The 18,974-nt window shown below is 42.8% G+C and overlaps 1 protein-coding gene across 3 annotated transcripts in view; it reads left to right on the top strand.

The window, feature by feature from the left end:
* Rassf (Ras association family member) overlaps positions 1-10,531 on the top strand; it is a 79,009-nt gene extending 68,478 nt beyond the window's left edge. For all 3 annotated transcript variants that reach the window (XM_076191045.1, XM_076191046.1, XM_076191047.1), the window contains exon 11: positions 4,314-10,531. In XM_076191045.1, the coding sequence (XP_076047160.1) occupies positions 4,314-4,368 (55 nt within the window). In that variant the 3' untranslated portion in view covers positions 4,369-10,531. The remainder of the gene's footprint in view (positions 1-4,313) is intronic.
* The last annotated feature ends 8,443 nt before the right edge of the window (positions 10,532-18,974 follow it).

The raw sequence follows: 18,974 nt of genomic DNA, 5'->3' as shown, positions 1-18,974 counted from the left end.
CGGGGACAAAGGAAGGGGAGTACTGATCGGGGATAAGGGCAAAGGGAAATTGGGAGTGGGTAAGGGTGCTGGCTGTGGTTGGGGAGGTGGGAGTGGGGTTACTGGAGGGCAGGTAGAACATGTCCAAGTGTTTGTGTATTGGTTTGTGTCAGCAAGTGTTGTACAAGTGAGGTGGGCCCAGTTTTTGCACATATTGCACTGAACTGAGCCCTTTGTCTGTCTGCTCGAAGTAATGGGTTTAGAGCATGTTGGGCATGTGTATTTTGTGGTGGGCCCAGGATTGCTCTCTACATCTCCGGCTAAAAGTAGAAGAAGAGGGGTGATCGCCGGAAAATCACCCCTCGGTGCAGAAAAAAACGTAACATTGCATGTTGGGAAAAAGGATTGTGGTACTCCCCAAGGCAGGCGTTCCTCTTGGGGATCGGTGCCACCTGCATAGAGCTGATGGCTAGGGGTGGTTGCTGCTGTTTGGCCCCCAACTCTTGGGGTTGGTCCCACGACGTAGACGCTGCAGCTCCAGGACCGTTGCTGTTGTTTAGCTACCAGGTTGGCTCTTCTATTCTCTTCAAAGAGGTCCATGCCCACTTTAATTTTGCTTCTCCACTCATTCTTGTCATTCACTGAAACTTTGAAGGTGTTTGGGTCTATGTTAGCTTCATTGAGGGATTTCTTGAGTTGGTCTTTAAATCGGAGCATAGGGCGGTCTCTAAGGCGATCACCTGTATTTAACTCACTGAAGAGAATTTTCTTTGGTAGTCTTGTGTCCTCCATATGCACCACATGGCCAGACTATCTTAGGCAGTGTTTCATGATCATGGCCTCGATGCTGGTGACGTTGGCTCTTTCAAGGACTGCTGTATTGGACACATATTCGTTCCATTTGATTTTCATTATTGCTCTCAGTTTTTTCTGGCAGAATTGTTCCAGTTTTTTGAGGTCCCTACTATAAAGGGTCCAAGTTTCACATACATATAACAGGTTAGATACTTATACCATCACCTTTGTATGGGTGGTTAGGTCTTTGTTCTTGAACACCCTGGTGGATAGTCTCCCATATGCAGTGTGGCCAGCTTGTAACCTGTTTTAATCTTCCCAGGTATGGGAAGTGTTCAACACATTCAATGCTGGTTCCATCCATGGTGATGTTAGTTGCTGGTGGATTTTCCCCTGGTCTTGGTTGGGCCAATATCTTAGTTTTGGCCTTGTAACTGTTAGGCCAAAACATGTGTAGGCAGCATGGAAATTATCCACTGATTCTTGGAGTCCTGCTTGGGTGGGGGCTATGGCAGCGTTATCATCCACATATTGTAGTTCTGTCACATTGATGGTGTTGATGTTATGTCATGATTTGAGTCTGCCTAGTTTAAAAATTCCTCCATCTAATCTGTATTTTATTGCAACCTCTGGATTGTTGTGGGGTACTTCATATAGCATGGCAGCTAAGTATAAAGAGAAAAGGGTCAGTGCCATTGCACATCCTTGTTTTAGTCCACATGTGATTGGGAAAGGGCTGACAGGCTACTCTGGTGGATTACTTTAGCTGTCATCCCATAATGTAGGGCTTTGCTCATGTCAACAAAAGGCTCAGGGATTTCAAAGCGATTGAGGACAGACCACATGGTTGTTCTTGGTACACTGTCAAATGCTTGTTCGAGGTCATAGAAAATTAGGAATATGGGTTTTTGCAGTTCTTTTGATTTTTCCTGTAGTTGGCGAGCACAGAAAATCATGTCTATGGTTCCCATAGATGGGCGGAAACCACACTGGGATTCTGGCAGGATTATTTCTGCTATGTTTTGTAATTATTTAGTAGGATCCTTGCCAAAACCTTCCCTGCAATTGATAGCAAGGATATCCCTCTATAATTCCCACATTCTCTTCTATCTCCTTTTTTGAAGATGGTGACAAGGAGTGCATCTTTCCAATCATTGGGGGCCTGTTTTTCTTCCCATGTTTTTAGCATGAGGGAATGAAGATGCATCTTCAGGACTAAACCTCCATGGGTCAGAAGTTCAGTGGGAATGTTGTCTGGTCCAGTGGCCTTCCCTTGGCGCTTTTATTTTAATGCTGCATTGAATTCTTGAAATGGTGGTTGGGACATCCATAGTTGGGGTGGATGTTGTGGTACTTTTCGGAGGGTGTTGAAATGTTCTATCTAACAGGTCTGGATCTCATTGTCTTCTGTGAGGATAGTGTTGTCAGCTGCCAGAAGTGTCCCTGCAGCAGTGTGCTTTGGTCCAAAAAAAATTCTTTGTGCCTACAAAGAAGCTTTTAAGGTTCCTGCTGTCGGCATAACCTCGTAGGTCTTGCACCATTTGCTGCCACCACTCATTTTGTATTTCCTGAAGCCTGGCTTGACACTGTGACTTTGCTTGTGCATATCTAGCCTTCTTTGGTTGGGAATTAGGGTCTTAGTTGAGGGCTAAGTGGGCTTTCCTTTTGGCGTTAATGAGGGACTTAATATCTTCGTCATTGTCGTCGAACCAGTCCTTGTGCTGTTTGCTCTGGTAGCCAATTACGGTTCTAGCAGCTTCATTGATGGCATCTCATTTGTTAGTCCATTAGCGTCGATTGAAGGTTCTCTGGCTGGTAGGTTCTGCTGGATTGCTGCTTGGAAAGCTCGAGATATATCAGGATCTTTTAATTTACCAGTGTCATGTCTTCTTCTGGCTTCATTTTGTTGGATGTTATGTGGCTTCCTTCAGATGGTTAGTTTTAATTTTGTGATGAGCAGCCGGTGGTCTGTCCAGCAGTCATCGGCTCCAGGCATGCTTCTCATGATCAAAACCTCATTTTTGTGTTGTTGTCTGACAATGGCATAATCTAAGATATGCCAGTGTTTTGATCTAGGATGTTTCCAGGTGGTTTTAAATCAATTCGGGAGTCTGAACTGCTTGTTTGTGATGAACAGTTCCTGTTCAGCACAGAGGCCAAGGAGGAGGAGGCCATTATCTTTGCAGTTACCCATGCCTTGCCTACCGATTATGTTATGCCAGAGTTCATGTTCTCGCCCCACTCTGGCATTAAAATCCCCTAAGAGAAGGAGATGGTCCCCAGCTGTAATTTGGGATATGACAGTGTCAAGCTGTTGGTAGAAGGCACCTTTGACATGATCTTCTGCATCTAGTGTTGGGGCTCATACTGATACTAGTGTGATGAATTGGTTTTTCGGGAGTGGTAGTCTTAGTGAGGTGATTCTTTCATTAATCGCATGTGGTGTCAGGTTATGGGCTTTCACTAATTGGGTCATAACTGCAAAGCCAACACCCTGGGAGTGGTGGTTTTCCGGGTTTTTCCTTTTCCTGACCCAACTTCTGTTATTTGCCCTTCGCCAGGTATTCTAGTCTCGCTGAGAGCAGCCACAGCAACGTTGAATCTGGTGAGTTCTCTTGAGACTAAGGCTGTTCGTCTTTCAGGGTGGTCTGTGTCTCCGGCATTCATAAGGGTGCACACATTCTATTCACCTACTTTAAGGTACAATTTACCATAATCATTCCTTCTTTCATGGCTGCATATATGGTGCTTCATTGGGTGCAGCTGCCTGATGACTGGGATGGGGTGACCACCGATGTTTAGCCCACTTTTTATAGGGCCTTCCCCAGTTGGGGTGAGCAGCTGTAATCTTGAATAGGCCTGCTCAGTCACAGGTGCAGGACTGAGTTCCTGTGTGGTCACAGTCACAGGAGAAGTGGCCATCACATGCCTGCCATCAGTGTGCAGGTCCAGGCTAAGAGCTTCCAGCTACACCATGCATACTCCCACCACCCTTGTCCCATTGCCACTGGTCTTTTTAGGTAGGGTTAGGAGGAAAGGAAGAGAAAGGAAATAAGGAGGGTGTTAGAGAGACATTAGTTAGACTGAAAAGGCCATTGGCATGACTTTGTTTAGGGTGGACAACATTTTCCCAGAGTGATGCCCACACACTCTGGCTCTACACCTTCCTCCTGTGGCACATAGATGTGATGTGCAAGACTGTGGTGTGGAGTTGCATCAGTCTGCCGATAATCTAGTCCACCAGATCTCGCCTTCCAGCCAGACCAACTGGCATGGTTTTATTTTGGAGTTTTCCTTCTAGCCTTTACCTAAAGAGGCCTACCCTACAAGGCAGCAGGGGGGTCTGATTATACCGTCTGACACTCGGTCGCTTACATACTTTCTGTAATAGACAGGGGGACCACGGGAAGGTAGCATGCAAGCAGTTAGGAGGAGAGGCTATAGGAAGGCTAAGAATAGCTTAGCCTAAGATGCGTGCACTCCAATCACCCCCCCTATTGATGTAATACTAAAATCCCATCCTTTTTATAATTTTTCAGGTATGATGATATGAAATTATACATTGAATATCGAATGAAGCAGTTGAGAGCCTGAAAATTCTGCAATGTTACAACGAAGAAAAAAGGACTTAAAGAACACCTGGAAAGATGGATAAGTGTTGCTGATGGTGCCGTTGCCTTAGGTGGTTCATGGGCTAAATACTTAAGGTTTAAAGGTTACTGAGTACAGCAGTGCAGGCTCAGATGTTTACGATTTCCTTAAGTTTGTTTTTGGACTTTCCTGGCAGTGCATACCAGAAGAAGAATTTTTGTATGGCAGTTTCCTTTCTTTTTCATATAGTATGAAGGATTAGATATGCTAAAAGAAAAAATATTCATGAATGTGCAACTGGAATGGAGGGGGTTTCTTGTTCTTAAATTGTGATATAAATTATAATGTATCTTCATATAATGCTAGAAAGGATCTGATTAAAACACAATCCATCAGGTCCCGTAAGTGCAGATCTTTACATGAAAACTAGGCATCATATTTTCTTAAGCCATAGATCCTTTACCTTCACATGAAATGCCTTATTGGTATGGTTAACTTGTGCAAACTCCCCAACCTTTTTATGGGACCAAAAGAATAATTGCATGCATTTGTGCCATATGAAAATACATATCCAGTGGACGTGATGTGTAGATGTGTAACAAATATTTATGTGGAGAGGTTAGTATTGGCTGTAATTACAGGTGCTTTTGGCATGACCCTGTGTAGTATTGGAGGGACCAAGATGGGAAAGACCCTCTGGTTAGGGATTCTTCCCTATAATTTTCAATTTAACATGTTGACACTTATTTCTTGAATCAATTTTGAAAGAAATTTATGATCATGTTGAATATGACATCAGGGACCATTAACTCTGTGGGTTGGGTCCCTAAAAAAAAAGTATGTCGGAAGCTTTTACAACATGACAAATCAGAGGAAAACTCCCTCTCATGAACAAAAATATACTCTTATGCTCTCAAACTTGATATTATTGATACAAGATAAAATATTTGTCACAAAACTCAAATGTGTGCTCAAATATTTAAAACAGGTTTCAGTATTTCTAATTTTGTATGTTCATGGTGAAGATGTGAGGAGAATGAATAGGTAGAGGAATTATAGAAGTATTCGGGGTTCTTTAGAAAAGTAAATTCACATAATTTGTAGGGGGTTTTAATATTTACTGAGGACTTTTTTAAAAAGTAAGTTGTTATGATATAACTTTCTTTGAATATATATCTTAAGATTAGTTACTCAAGCTTTAGTGATTTTATGACAATTAAAAGTCAATTTAATAGTAAATATGCTCATTTTAGAGTGAGTAGCATGAGAAGTGTAATTTGAGGCAAATGACAAAATGTGTTTCCTGTATGTTACACATTAGAACAGATGCCTAACATATTACAGTATACTATGTATTGAAAAGTTCTAATTTTATATGTATCATGCAACTGTGATTGTTTATAAGTGTGAGGTGCAGGGTTGGCAGAGCACATAGAGGACAATGTTAGGGCAGTGTACTCTTCAGCATTATCAGTAGTACCAGGACATTTCTAGGAAGCTGAACTTTTTTCCCTAGCTGTGACCTGCTCTGTGAGGTGGCTAGGTATTGATGTCATTGTCAGAGCATGGAGATTTAAAGCTGTATGCCTTTACAGCTGTTGTACATGGTCTGTAGTGGGGTTCAAACTACCCTTCTTCAGGCTTCATCTCTCCATATGCTAGCACCCTAGTCCACTTTACCATCATGATCCCCCATTTTGTTTATCCAAAGTGATGGAAGAAAAAAAAATGTAGGTATAAGTGATGTGCTCTCTTTGTTTTTCAAATTCAAGATGCAGTGTAATAGCTTAGTTAATGATATTCATTCCATTGACTTCTAAGGTTATATGTTCTAGCAGATGGTATTAAAGTTATTACATTAATAGGATTGCAAATTTTAGCTTTAATTGATGTGCACAGCTACAGTAGTTTTGTTCTTAATGTCGTAAGGATGCATTGAGCCAACAAGAGGCAGTTGATGTCATTTACCTCATTAAGATGTCATACCTTATAGATTTTGTTCCAGGAAGTACTGGGCAGTTGTCAGCTGAAAGGTAAACCCTGGACTGAAAAGGGCTTTTAACTCGTTGAGTACTCATCAGTCCCAAGTCAATTCATTGTTTGAATAAAATTTTCTTGCCTTAGCTACAGCAGTAGTGCAAGATATGCCACTGTTAAAGGGGTTAAATGGATTGCCATCAGTTATCTCTCTTGTTCAGTGAGATCACTGTGGCTTCTGCAAGTTATATTAAAAAATCTTTAGAGGAAGAGCCAGTAATGATGACGATTTTGCTCATTGTAGTTCAGTCGGGGCACTTGGATTTCTGTTGTTTCACTCCCCAGCTGTGCCAGGGTGTAGAAACAAAATGTGCACTTATCTCTATGATTGCCAGATGTGTAGAAGTGAAACACTTGCTTTTGGGTAAGGTTTTTGTGTCATTTTTAACAACAACAACAACAACAACCCTCCATCCAATCATCCATTACCTACAAAGCAAGATGGCTGTGGCACAAGAGGAAAATCCTGCTTAAAATGTGCAAAACTTACACATCACTTTCCCAGTATTACTGCTTGTTCATCCCCAGTGCACTTCTCTCGTGGAACAGATTGTTACCTTAATCTATATGTTCTCTTAACTGTCACTTATGGATATTTGTGCTTGTTCAACATCCTGACCATAAGTTAGTATGAATTTATTTACCCCATCCACCAATTTCTTCCATAGTCTACTCCTTTCTTTCACCCCTGGCACCACCAGTTAATGCAGTATCATTTTTATTCATATATACTTTGTTATGATGAGCATTCTTTGTTGCCAGTATTCACCAGTCCACAGGAGACCTGTCAGCTTATGGCATATCTCCTTGATCAACTATTGCTAACTTCAGAAGCCAGTTGAATATGTAGGCCTACATTGTTTTTGCACAACTTTACAAAATAATTGTTCCCTTATAGCTGTGTTCATTTAGGTCATTGTTGTCAGGAAGAAGTATTTCTGTTATGCTACAATAATGATGAAGAATACATTTTTTTTTTTTTTTTTTTTTTTTTTATTGGTTAACTTGGTGTGTACATAATAACAATTATGCCTTGACATGCTTAAAAATGCATTCAATTGTTTACATTCCTTAATGAAAACTAAGGTGTTTTTTGGCTTCCCATCTATTTTTAGGCTATCTCAAATCTTAGTTTTGTCTGTATAAATCAGGTGTGGCATTCTTTTCTTCTTTGTTTAGGATTTCTTGCCAAAAAATCATCCCTGTACTCTTGCTAGAGCTCTGGTAACTCAGGATAAACTTCTTTACACAGGAATTTCAGTTGAGGGTCCAACAGGTGCCATCTCCTACACCATTAACCTTTACTGAGCACCTGATGGTCATGGAGAATTTCATCTATGTTTTTAGCACAGATTTTATTGGTATCAGAAATTTCTTAGTGATAGTGCTGTCTTTCAAAACATTTTCATCTTTGCTGTATGCAGTTGACCACTGTGTACAGTCTGCCACTGTGATGGTCCTGTAAGATTGTCTTACAATTTTTAAAATGATTAGTTTAATGCCAGACAGTGCTTTTAGGGATAGTAGGTTCACTGAGGACCTTCACTTTTTTTATATTTTGTATGATTTTGCACTTTCTACAAAAAAGAAAAAACATGGGGAAGTTCTGAAATTGTTTTCTTTCTTATAACTGAAAAGATATGATAAAACACTTAATTATTTTGCACTGACTGACAATCATAACTGAATGAGGAATTGTATAACATAACATATCAACCAAAATAAAATGTCTAATTCTATTAATTTTACTCCAAAGTGAAAATGAGCACCTTTTGGATGTATATTTATAAATGTTGAAGAAGGATGTATTTAGAAGTACATTTTAGCATGCATTAATGCCATAGTTCCCTCCCCAGTTTTCTGGCTGTCTCTGCAAATAATACTGAAAAATCCTAAGCGAAACAAAGAAAATTCACAGTATTTAGTAAGGCCTAACTTCCAGTTATGCTGATGACCAAACTTAATTTTACAAAAATTAAGTAATTGAATCTTGTGACTCAAGGCAATTTCCATTTTCAGTACAGCAGAAGATTCTCCATTGAGTTAGTAATGCATTACGAGCATTTCCAACATTAATCCACAGCTTCGTATTCAGGATATTGTGATTCAGTATCACAACTGCCTAATACATTTGTATTATAAAGTAAGCAAGCTTGAGAGTACAAGTTTAAGAATTTGGTTGAAGGTATCTGAGACGGCTAAACTTGACACATGACTTGCTTGTATAGAATGCATAGGTAATGTGATTAATCTCACTTATGTCATAAAGACTAAAAGATGGCAGTTCAGTAACACAAAGTTATCTTAGTCCAGTTATTTTAAGTAACATTATTCTAATTTTATTTGCATTATTAAACTTTGACATTCTAATCTTGTATGTATATATATATACACTGTATATACCATATATGTGTGCTAGGTATGACCAAGGACCAATGATGGGTAATTGCAAATGGTGGTCCTACAAGATGGATGTCAAGAAGAATCATTTCCTTGGCACCCGTCTTCAGAACTCTCGGCATCTGGAAATGCATCCCTAAGAGCCTGGCTCTCTGTCTGGAATTGACTCAAGTTCTCTCACTCTCTGCATCAACTGTATTACCTTCACTTTTCCATGTGAGGTGAGCTAGCAACTGGTTGACAGCTCTTCTGCTATTATAAGCTAGAGACGTATAAACTTTCTTAAGTTATACAATACAGACAGTAGTCCAAATTTACTTCTGAGAAAGATCTATGAGAAGACCTGAAGACTGTTGCCAGCCACTGTGGGGCCATGTTTCCAGTCAGTGAAACTCAAGGTATTTATTATTATTGAGTTATGAACAATATTCTGTTTTAGATATTGCTCAGATGTAACAATTAGTAAGAACACAATATTTGGTTAATTTTTTATCTTATTTCTGGTTATATCTTGTATGTTGCAGTAATAGCAAAATTATGGCTCTGTTTTTACAGCCATGTTTTTACAGACACTTACTAAATGAACAAAAAGAATAGCAACTTGGTATTATTTTCATGTCTTTAATCTCTGGTTGTGGAAAAGAACCACAAGGATGGAGTTATTACAATGTTTCATGGTCAGATTTTCACTCACAATTGCATATGCTTATGTGAAATTTATTATTTCATCAGGATGTCAGTATGCACATGTAAATGTAGTCAATATTTAACTACTTTCAACTTATTTGATTCAAAGATATAAAAAATGCAACCAGAATTTTGTAATAGATAGGGGCTTGCATATTACTCATGTGCTGCATCTTCTGTGAAGACATGAACTTTCCATGTATAAGTTTCACACCTGTTGACACATATATGTATATACATTTATAAATATTATGTATATATTAATTCTAGTTATTCAATATTGTTTCTTATATATTTTCATAGGTATTTCATACAAATTTACTGAAAAATTAATAACTAATTCCGTTTCAGTTGTTAGATGAACATGCTATCTTCTGAACTTCTACTGTCAGAATCCATCTATATTTTCATATTTATAATATACTTATTGTTACAGTTTTGGTATGGCATATATCTTTGCTGCAGGATACATCCAGATTTTTTGGTAATGTGGAGTATGTTACAATGGTCTTGACCTTGTTCGTAAAGAAAAAATTCTTGTGTTAAACAAAGTTCATTATTTACAGTGAGATTTCATATGAAATGATGATTGAAAATGAAAGCTGCTATTTGGTAAACAAAGCACAAGTCCTGTATTGTTTATGTGACTTCTGCCTGCATATTTGATAATGTTTTCATTCATTTAACAAGATAAAGAGTATTGCCTCAAAGGAATGGAAAGAATTAGGGTTTATATAGAAGAATTGGAAAGTGCATGTAAGGATAACTGGAAGTATTTATTTTCTTCCCATAAATTGTATAAACCTAAAGAAACATCTTCTAAAAAACAACAGCAAACAGGTTTTGAGAAAGTTGACTTTTTGGAAGAACTGGTTGCACAAGCAGGTTTTAGAATTATAAGGTGGTTATAGATATAACTGTTAGTTTTATTATTATTACTTATTGTGAACAGTAAATGATAAGATTTTAAAGAAAAAAATGCACACCAAACATTAATAAACCTGTCTGTAATAATTGTGAAATATAGGTTGCCAATAATTAAGAGATGTTTAGACAGCCAACTTCAATTAAAGATCCTTTATATAGTAACTCTGAAAGTGTTAACAAAGTTAACAAAAATAAATACATAAACCAGATATTTATATAGGTTTTTGTGGATTGAAATGGATTCTTTGAGTTTGGTCTACGAATATCATTGGTCTTTAGAGACCAATGATGGGAAACTGCACAAAGTCATTCTGCAAAATACGAGTAAATGATGGAGAGAATCATCTCCCTGCTACTAACCCTGTAATCCCATCAATATCCTCATCTCCTTCAGGAGGTGAGGTTGGTCAGGGGTTCACACATTGTGACAAGTTAAGGAAGGTGCACAACTTCCATAAGGAAAATATAAAATCTCAACTAAAACCAAACCTCAATCACCCAGACCAACACATGAAATATATAAGATATGATGGCATCACAAGGTTGACCTCAGTGATAGAAACACTGGTAAATCACAGTCCATAACAACCACCCAGTCCTAATTGATGTCAAAACCTACTCTTCCCCCAAAGAGCTTGGCAAAGACACTCCATCAATGCATTCAGATAATGCTCTTCCCACTCGAACAGACTATTTATTGGTACCTTCTTCAACTGCCTTTCTTAGATATCCCTTAGATATGTCTAAAGACTTCTTTCTTTTGAATTAAGATTTCCTATAATTACATGCCTGATGGCACCTCCATCACCCTCATCTTTACACCGAAGTCATCTATCAACTCCCTCAGGATCCCAAGACAACTTTTCACAAGGACCTCTGCAGCCCTTTTCGTGTGTACAGGTAACTCGATTTACGCAAGATATAGGTTCCTAGAGACGTCGCGTATATCAAAATTGTGTACCGTATTTTCTGGCTTAAAATGCGCATCGGGTTATAATGCGCACCCATGCACTTCGTTATCTCAGTACACAGATAGCGCGCACCGACTTATAACGCGCATGCCCAATCGCCATCTAGCGAGAGAATCGAGAACCAATTTTAGTTCCACATCTCAACGTTGGTCCCTTATTACTTTGTAGCTTAAATAGTTTGTAGGAAATATGATCTAAAAAAAGTTTATTGAAAGTAAAATATACAGAAAAATTTTGGGATTTTTACAGAAAATGTTCATTTTATATCTTGAGGAAATAATTCGCCTTTACCATTTTTTATTTAATACTGAAACAAACTACAGACTGTTTCATTTTAGCTTTGAACCTGTAATGACAGTGGTGAAATAGGACAGTCTCTCATCAAGGTGACGTTTAGTTAATATAACTCCCGAAAGAGGGTGTTGTAGTCAGGTGTTTGACACGAGTTTATGAACGGCCGCAACAGAATTTGTACCATACCTAAAGTGAAGCAACAAAGCCAACATAAAAATTCAAACTAGGATGCTGTGAACATGGGCAAATATCATGAATATTGATCCTGTTTCATGGAGTTTAGGCCTATTTAAACATGAAAAATAATATTTGATAGATACCTACCTATACCAAACATTTATATACGGTAGCCCATGCTGGCGTATTCTTTCATGTCACCATGGCTGTTCTTCTTGTTCTCACAGAACGTCACGGAGAAGTGTGCCGTCCCGACTTTGTGACGGCCAACATCGTCACGTTGTTGTGAAAAAAATTACACACACAGCCGCAGAATTTTTATCATAGGCCGTAGATAATGCACACCACCGGATAATGCGTACCCCCCATTTTTAGGCCCTTCCAACGGAAAAAAGTCGCGCACTATACGCCGGAAAATACGGTAAATCAAATTAATTTTTGCCATAAGAAACAATGGAATATGGGGGGTATGCGGGATTTGGTCCATAAAAGTTGCAATGTTTGTACAAAAAACACATTTTATTTGGGTAATAAACGTACAGTACATACTGTAAAATACTCGTACTAATAATATCTAATTCTAAACCTTCTAATGTATTTATAAAAGAGAAAAACAATTGCACACTGTACTACTTATGTAGTTCTACCACACATCACTCACACCACAACAGTCACCCACTACCCTCACTGTCCAATTGTTCTGGCACATCTACATCCACCTGCACTTCCACAGCTGCAGGGTCATCACATACTCTTCATGTCTTTTTGCACTGGTGCTTTTTTGAAGAATTTCAACATGGTGGTCTGGCGCTGTTTCTTTTGAAATTCTGTGTGTAGCAGAACACTGCATCCATGACTTGTCTTATAACTGTGCTGCTACGTTCCACATCGGGGTCCATGTTTTCAAATTTGTCAATAGAGTCCTTAAGTTGTGCCAGCACTTCACTAAGTCCCTTGGCTGTCAATCCCTGTCCTTGAGTGTCGTTTGCTGCCACTATTTCTGCTGCCGCTTCTGCCTCTTCTCTTTCCCGTTTGCTTTCAGCTTCTATTTCCAGCAGGTCTTCGTTGGTTAGTTCTTTCCTGTGTGACTGTAGGAGCTGGTCAACATCCTCTTCTTCCACCTCTGTAAGGCTGAGATCTTTTGCAAAGGTGACGGTGTCCTTGTTGGCCTTGGCAACGACTTCTTCCATAGTAAAACCTTTGAATAAATGCACAAACTGTGGACACACGTTATTCCACACACCATTCAAACATTTTGTTGGCACCTCTTCCCAGGCCTGCTTTATGAATTTTATGGCATCCTTGACAGTGAAACCCCTCGAGAAATCTCGCAGTGTCACGTTGTCTTCATTTGTTGCCTTCACTACTGCAGCCATTGTAGACTTCAGGTAGTAGGACTTGAATATTTGAATGATTCCTTGGTCACAGGGCTGCACCAGAGAAGTTGTGTTTGGTGGATTAAACCCAGTACAGGTAAACGTCGACTTACGATGGCCGCGACTTACGATTGTTCGACTTTACGATGACGACGACGACGATATGATAATTTAATACTTCGTTTCATCCATGGTTCCGTCCTCTGTGTTATTCGTATCTCTTTGAGAGGCGCTACTCTGTCAATAATAGTAAGAAATGTGTACGGTACTTATAATTAGACCAGACCTCATAAACATCGGTACAATTTAGTACTGGCGACCAGTCTGTCCTACCCAGTTCATCTACATATGTATGTATGTATATATATATATATATATATATATATATATATATATATATATATATATATATATATATGCAGGGGCTGTGGAGTCGGAGTCGGAAGCAATTACGGTCACTGAAGTCGGAAGCAATTACGGTGTCACTGGAGTCGGAGTCGGTAAAAATATACAGACTCCGACTCCAGTTAAATTTAATCTTTGTAATGTCTTCGTTTTGTCTGTAGAGTTATGCAGTGCACACTCCTTATAAGTAGATTATATAAAGAAAATAATTTTATAAAATGTAATAAATCTCATCGTCTTATCTTCGTGGTCATTCCACTAAACCCCCAAAACGTCCTTGTGCAACGCTGGCTTTCAAATTTATACATAGAACGATAAACATCCAAAGTATTTCTTGAATAAATTAGATAAACACCTCCATGTTACACCTTCTGTTGACACACAGTCACGAGAGCTGTAATATTCCTGTCAAGTTCCATATGCGTCGTTTCCATCACTCCATCAGTTTCGTGGTTTCTCCCACTGCTGTGTTGCCAAACAGTAGGATATTTATGATTTCAACTGTAGACTAAAGCAAAAATACTATCTTGTAGTGACGTGACGCATCCCAACACAGCGCTCGTAGAGGTCGGACGTTTCTTCTACCAGCTCTCTCAACAAGCTCCAAGGAATCTTCGCCGGCCGGTGGTAGTGGGGAGAGATATCTCCTTGCTGCTGCCGGTCTGGTATGGCCGACCTCTACGCTGACGTCGGCAGGCGGGTTTACACCAAGACAAATACACACATTTCCCAAGTCACGTAAATCTCTGTTTTCAGAGCAGTGCTTGGAAGAAAAGAGGCACACGCACACTTGCTCGCTGGCAAAAGCAGAGGCCCAAACCGTCTCACTCAGAACGCTCAATCTGATCGCAGGCTGGTAGACGGAGAGACTTGGGACACCTCTCTGTCCAACCGGCCCGCAACCTAACGCTGGCCTCTCGCTGACGCTGCGAGTTTACACTTCTGACATTTACACACAATTCCCAATCGCGTAATTCTCTGTTTTCAGAGTTGTGATTGGAAGGAAAGAGACCATACAACACCCGCCCGTCTGCCCCTCCCTCGCACCGCCACTGAATCAACTCTTCTGGAACCCAAACCCAACCTGGGGATAAACAGGCAACGCTCGCCCCACCTGTGGCTCATCAGGAACGCGCTCGCCAGCGGTGGTGGCGAGGAGTTATCTCCTTTGCCGCTGCCGGTCTGGTTACGGACCGATATCTTCGTTGACGTCGGCAGGCGGGTGTGCACCGCCCGTCTGCCCCCCCCCCCCTCGCACCGCCACTGGATCAGCTCTACAGGACTTCAAACCCAAACCCTGGGGAAAAACAGGTTACGCTCGCCCCACGTGTGGCTTATCAGGACCGCCCTCTACACGCGGGAAGTGAACTCAACTCAATTCTCGTAAGATACACACATACACCTCTCACAAACAGTGCCACAACACACGCACAAACATCTACACTTACTTTTTCTTCGACTAAAATTCGCTTCCTTTCTAACTTTCTCTTCTACTACATCTTCTCATTTCAGTTTACCTCCCACTAAAGATTTTTCCGTTTTTCCACCTTTCTCTACTACTACGCCTCCTACCATTTTCTAAACTTTCGTTGGTGATCCTAATCCTAACCCCGGCGTCAAGCGCTGCCCTCCAAGCTCCCGGTCCATTTCTCCCGAGCCACGACCACCAATAAACCCCTAATGGCTCGCAATTCGCCCGGTGGCAATAACCCTCTTTTATACGCTACTATCTTTTCATTTTCCAACAGACATTCTTGCCCTCCCACAAAAACCGATCCCGCGCAAGCGAGGTGGTCTTTCCTAGAGATTCAGATTCAGAACTGTGACTACCAGCACACACAACAACATCTCTTCGTCCAGCCTTCTAGCCGTCCCATCGAGCCTCGCCGTCATCATCTGCTACCGCCTCGCTGACGTTAGGCTCCACGTCCAGCTACAACCATAAGCTCCACTAAGCAGTGGCCTTAGTCCGAGCTTCACCTATATTTCTCATGTGACACTTCTAGTGTCGCACCTTGTGGCTATTTACCAAAAGAAAGAGATTAGATAGTTTGTGTTGATTTTCATTTGTCCTGCCGTTGTTCCGAACCAAATACTACTACAAAGTGGTGACCCCGGTGAAGGACAACCAGGATTATGGAAAGCACACAAGTGAAACTTCCCAGTTTCTCCCGTGACTTGGAGAGCTGGCTAATTCACACAGAGGCCTACTTAGCCACTCAAGGTAACGTGCCGGACCTCCAAGCCTTCGGCGCGTACATCGCCGCTCTACCAACGGACATCATCGCCCTTGTCCGTAACGTCGTCTCCTCTCCTCCGCAAGAAGGCAAGTGTTCCGCCCTCAAGACTGCCTTGCGGAAGCTTTACACCAAGCCCGACGACCAGCTCTACCGAGATATCCAGCATAGTGAACTCGGCGACACCACCCAGTCACAATTATACAACCGTATGGCCGCCCTCAACACCCGGGCAAAGGTGTCATTGCCCAAGGAACTCCTCCGCTCCATTCACCTCTCCAAGATGCCGGACGCCCTCCACTTACACCTGGAAGCTCTAGCCGGCGATAAGGACGACGAACAATACTGCGAAATAGCAGATAGATTGTTCCAACGTCATATCTCTGTACAAGTCCGGTCAACCAGCAGCTTCCACCCCAATGACAAACCAGTGCAAGGTGTTCAGTGTAGTGACGATCCAGGTGTTAGTGACATTAGTGCTGTGAGTGAAAACATTCCCGTGTCATATAGTTCCAGTGACCAAACTGTGCAGCAGCTACGACAGGAAGTGGCCGACATGAAGACTTTGCTCAACCAGTTTTTAGCCGAGAAGGGAAGCCATCAACCACCACGTAGCCCCATTCCACGACAGGATACTACCTCCTGCCGGTACCATACCCGCTTCGGAGCCGAGGCGCTCAGATGCACGCAACCATGCAGCTGGTCGCAGGGAAACGCCAAACGCGGGGGGCAGTAACCACCCCTACCCCCGCTAACCATACCCACACCCTCCTCTCAGTGCATGATCGCCATTCTGGCCTATCCTTCCTGGTAGACACAGGTTCAGCCGTCAGCATCATACCCCCGACGGAAGAACCCAACCACGGTATACGTTGGCCATCCTACGACCTGCTTGCAGCCAATGGTACGCCCATCGCAACGTACGGCAGCCACCACAGCGTCCTGGAACTCCACGATGTCAAGTTCCCTTGGACATTCGTCATAGCAGCGGTACAGGAACCCATCCTTGGCTACGACTTCCTCCAGCACTACAATATAGTAGTTAGCGCCAAGGATAACTGCTTGTACCATGGCACAACAAGCATACCAGGAACCACCACTAACGCAACTACCCACCAGATATCGTCACTTCAGCCCGATGGCGATTATGCACGCATCCTGCAGGAGTTTCCCCAGCTAACATCGCCAGACAAGACCAACACCACCACCACCCCTCACAACATCATGGACCACATCCAGACATCTGGACCGCTAGTATACAGCAAGCCTCGACGACTTTCCCCAGAAAAGTTGGCCGCTGCCAAACAGGAGTTCCAAGAACTCCTAGACCAGGGCATCATCCAACCATCGGAGAGTGCTTGGGCATCACCACTCCACATGGTTCCCAAGCCACCCCCACCGCCCAACCAATGGCGGGCTTGCGGAGACTACCGTCAACTTAACCGCATCACGAAGCCCGACCGCTACCCCATCCCTCACGCTCAGGACTTCCACTTCAAGCTTCACGTGAAACAGGTCTTCTCTATGATCGACCTGGTCAGGGCGTTTCATCAAATCCCTGTAGCGCCGGAAGACGTCCAGAAGACAGCCATAGCCACTCCGTTCGGCCTCTTCGAATGGAAGAAGATGGCCTTTGGTCTCCGGAATGCTGCCCAGACGTTCCAAAGGTTCATAGACCATGCCCTGAGAGACTTCGACTTCATCACCGTTTACATCGACGACATCCTCGTAGCCTCCGATACTCACGACCAGCACCGCCAACACCTCCGCCTCCTCTTTCGCCGCCTCCAAGATTATGGTCTCCGGGTACACCCGTCCAAGTGTCTCCTCGGAGTTTCATCTCTCGACTTCCTCGGACACCGTATCTCAACGGCAGGCCTGTATCCTATCCCTCAAAAAATCGACACCATAAAAGACTTCCCACAGCCAACATCCATCAAACTGCTCCGACGATTCCTTGGAATCGTCAATTATTATCATAGGTTCGTCCCCGACGCAGCTGCAAAACTCGCTCCCTTGAACGACCTCACGAAGAACCATTCCAAGCGGTCGGTCAAACCTGTGAAGTGGTCTTCCGAAGCGACCCAAGCATTCGGGCAAGTCAAGGCGGCAATCGCTGAGGCCGCCCGCTTGTCCTACCCGGTAGCTCACGCCCCCACATTCCTTACCACCGATGCCTCCTCCTCAGCAATTGGCGCCGTCCTCCAACAGAAGATCAACGGCCAGCTCCAGCCTATCGCCCTTTTCTCCAAACGTCTGGACCCTCCTCAAATTCGCTACAGCGCCTTTGACAGGGAACTGCTAGCAATAGTCTCGGCCGTCAAGCACTTCCTTTACTTCCTTGAAGGCCGGCCTTTCGTCATCCTTACAGACCACAAGCCACTCACCCATGCCCAAGACAGGGTCTCCGACCATCACTCCCCAAGAGTCTCTCGGCAGCTGTCATTCCTCTCCCAATTTGATACTCGAATTGAGTATATCAAGGGAGAGGATAACCAGGTGGCCAACGCCTTGTCTAGAATCACATCCAACATCCTCCCTGACCACAACATAGACTACTCACGCATCGCCGCATCTCAAAATAATGACAGTGAACTCCGCCTCCTACGTATGCACGACACCTCATCCTTACAGCTAAGACAGCTTCCTAACAACCCCGTACCATTGTGGTGTGACGTCTCCACAGGCAAACCCCGCCCGTACATCCCCGCCTGCCACCGTAAGGACGTCTTCACCTCCTTCCATGACCACAGTCATCCTGGCATCCGCGCGACACAACGCCTCATCACGGATCGAGTCGTCTGGCCAGGCATCAACAAGGATGTCAGACAATGGACCCGGACCTGCCTCCCCTGCCAGACGGCCAAGGTTACGCGCCACGTCCACGCACCACTCCAGCGTTTTCCTACACCCACGGCACGTTTCCAGTCAGTCCATGTAGACATTGTGGGCCCCCTTCCGCCTTCTCGTGGCATGCGTTACCTCCTTACGTGTATCGATAGGTACACCAGGTGGCCAGAAGCGATCCCCCTTCCGAATATATCCGCCGAGACGACCGCCCGTGCTTTCCTCTCCAGTTGGGTATCCAGATTCGGCGC

This window comes from Oratosquilla oratoria, chromosome 9 (genome assembly GCF_046742065.1).
Source record: "Oratosquilla oratoria isolate Oo_2021 chromosome 9, ASM4674206v1, whole genome shotgun sequence".
Taxonomy (NCBI): domain Eukaryota; kingdom Metazoa; phylum Arthropoda; class Malacostraca; order Stomatopoda; family Squillidae; genus Oratosquilla; species Oratosquilla oratoria.
Note: the sequence above shows the minus strand (reverse complement) of the source record. Positions and strands in the feature narration are given on the sequence as shown.